The 2,018-nt window shown below is 38.8% G+C and overlaps 1 protein-coding gene across 1 annotated transcript; it reads left to right on the top strand.

Annotated features, from left to right (window-relative positions):
- The first annotated feature begins 1,461 nt into the window (after positions 1–1,461).
- On the top strand, positions 1,462–1,805 carry LOC129654053 (enhancer of rudimentary homolog). Its single transcript, XM_055583656.1, has one exon. It carries the CDS (start codon positions 1,500–1,502, stop codon positions 1,788–1,790), a length of 291 nt encoding a protein of 96 aa, XP_055439631.1. The 5' UTR covers positions 1,462–1,499; the 3' UTR covers positions 1,791–1,805.
- The last annotated feature ends 213 nt before the right edge of the window (positions 1,806–2,018 follow it).

Genomic DNA, 2,018 nt, shown 5'->3' with positions numbered 1-2,018 from the left:
AAGGGGACTAAGAAATTATGCACCTTCTACATCATTTTCAGAAAGTTTTATAAATTTACTAGTCATATATGAGATGGAAGAACAGCTGGAGATAGGAACAATCTCTCATTTCCTTGCTGTATCATCTTCCTCTCCATCATCTGGAAAATTGAAGCAGATAATGGAGTGTGTATGAATGATGAGAGTGTCTGACAGAATGAGATAGCATCTACTTGGTTATTGATAGTGGACTTGAGATGCTAAAGAAAACTGAAAGGAGTAGCAATACTATTTGCAGATACCCTATTTAATCACTTATTCATCCATTCAATAACTTGATTATCAAACAAGTATGACCTATAAGGTAATGGTCAAGGTATTGGGAACAAAGAAGTACACAAAATAAACAAAATTCCTTTATTGGAGCTGCTTACAATCCAGATTGGAAGACAAATGATAAAAAAATATATATATAAAATATAGTTTATGCTAGATGTTACTGAATAATAAAGAGAAAAAAAAGTGGGAAAAATATAGGAAGTGCCTGGGCAAAATTGGGAATATTTTTGTTTCATTTTGAGCCATCTTTCATCTGTGAAAGATGATCTCTATGAATCACAAGCACTTGGGGTAAAAGAGGCAAAGACATAAGGATGAATAAATTGTATGAGTTAGTCCTGATGGTGTCAGAGATGGGGTAGCGTTTTGGCCAGGAGCATCAGAGCCCAGGGCTGTTTTACTCTTGTTGACCTAAGGCCAGAGGGTGGAGAACACCCATCTCCAGGGACCCAGATCACTCTGAGAATGAGTAAAATTGCGTGACCTCCTCTCACTTATTCAGTTCAAATTCCTGCTAACTATGAATGTGAAGATCTTATCATTTTTTAAATGGAAATAAGTCCTGAATCTACATTCTCACCATGCTTGATACTAAGCAAGCCACTGCATGAGTTATATACCTGGTAAACATGTCTGCATGAAGATGGTAGCTCTCCAGAAGGTATAAACTGTTTGGACACATTTCAGATCATGCTCTAAAGATAATTTTTGGCAGCTTTGTTTGGCCCACATCTAAGTTTAATTAAACTTACTGCAGCAATCATTTTGCAATATATGTATGAGAGGTCATTATGTGGTAAACCTTAAACCTATACAAAGCTGTGTTAATTATATCTCCATAAAATTGAAAAAAATAAAAAATAACAGACAATTAAGAAAACAAAAAACAGATCTGAGGAGACAGCTGCCTGTATGGAGATGGCACAGCAGCAGGTCATTTGGCCCCTTAAGCTGAGCGCAGTGGGACATACAGACCTCCTATCCTGGATCTGAGGGTGGAAGTCAGAGTATTTTCATGCACAGCAATGGAAGTTAAACTACAGCTGCAAAGCCATGAGAGCAAAGGTGTGTTTTTGTTGCTGTTATTGTTGTTTGCATATTTTTTCCTTTCTCAGTACTTCATTGTTTACAAATACTTCAGGGTTTAAAAAATAAAACAAGCAGCGGGAGACTTTGGCGCGATGTCTCACACCATCTTGCTGGTACAGCCTACCAAGAGGCCAGAAGGCAGAACTTACGCTGACTATGAATCTGTGAATGAGTGTATGGAAGGTGTTTGTAAAATGTATGAAGAACATCTGAAGAGAATGAATCCCAACAGCCCCTCTATCACATATGAAATCAGTCAGTTGTTTGATTTTATTGATGACCTGGCAGACCTCAGCTGCCTTGTTTACCGAGCTGATACCCAGACATACCAACCTTATAACAAAGATTGGATTAAAGAGAAGATCTACGTGTTCCTTCATTGACAGGCCCAACAGGCTGGGAAATAGTTGAGTTTGCAAGCATTAGGGGAACGGGGAGGGGGGAGGCGAGGGGAGGGGCTTGGAACACAGGTGTGTGCAGTGTGCTGTAGTGGAAGTTTTGTATTACAGTTTTCCTGTTTCCATTTTGGTATACTCTAGCCAGGATTGAATGTATTAGATAAAATGTGATGATCTTGTTCAATCTGAAAACCCCTTTGCCCCCCACCTTTT

This window comes from Bubalus kerabau, chromosome 5, assembly GCF_029407905.1.
Source record: "Bubalus kerabau isolate K-KA32 ecotype Philippines breed swamp buffalo chromosome 5, PCC_UOA_SB_1v2, whole genome shotgun sequence".
Taxonomy (NCBI): Eukaryota; Metazoa; Chordata; class Mammalia; order Artiodactyla; family Bovidae; genus Bubalus; species Bubalus kerabau.
This window is presented reverse-complemented; position numbering and strand designations above follow the sequence as displayed.

Bases quoted from the DNA above. Each gene is read 5' to 3' on its own strand.
- LOC129654053 (XM_055583656.1), top strand. From the start codon at position 1,500: ATGTCTCACACCATCTTGCTGGTACAGCCTACCAAGAGGCCAGAAGGC.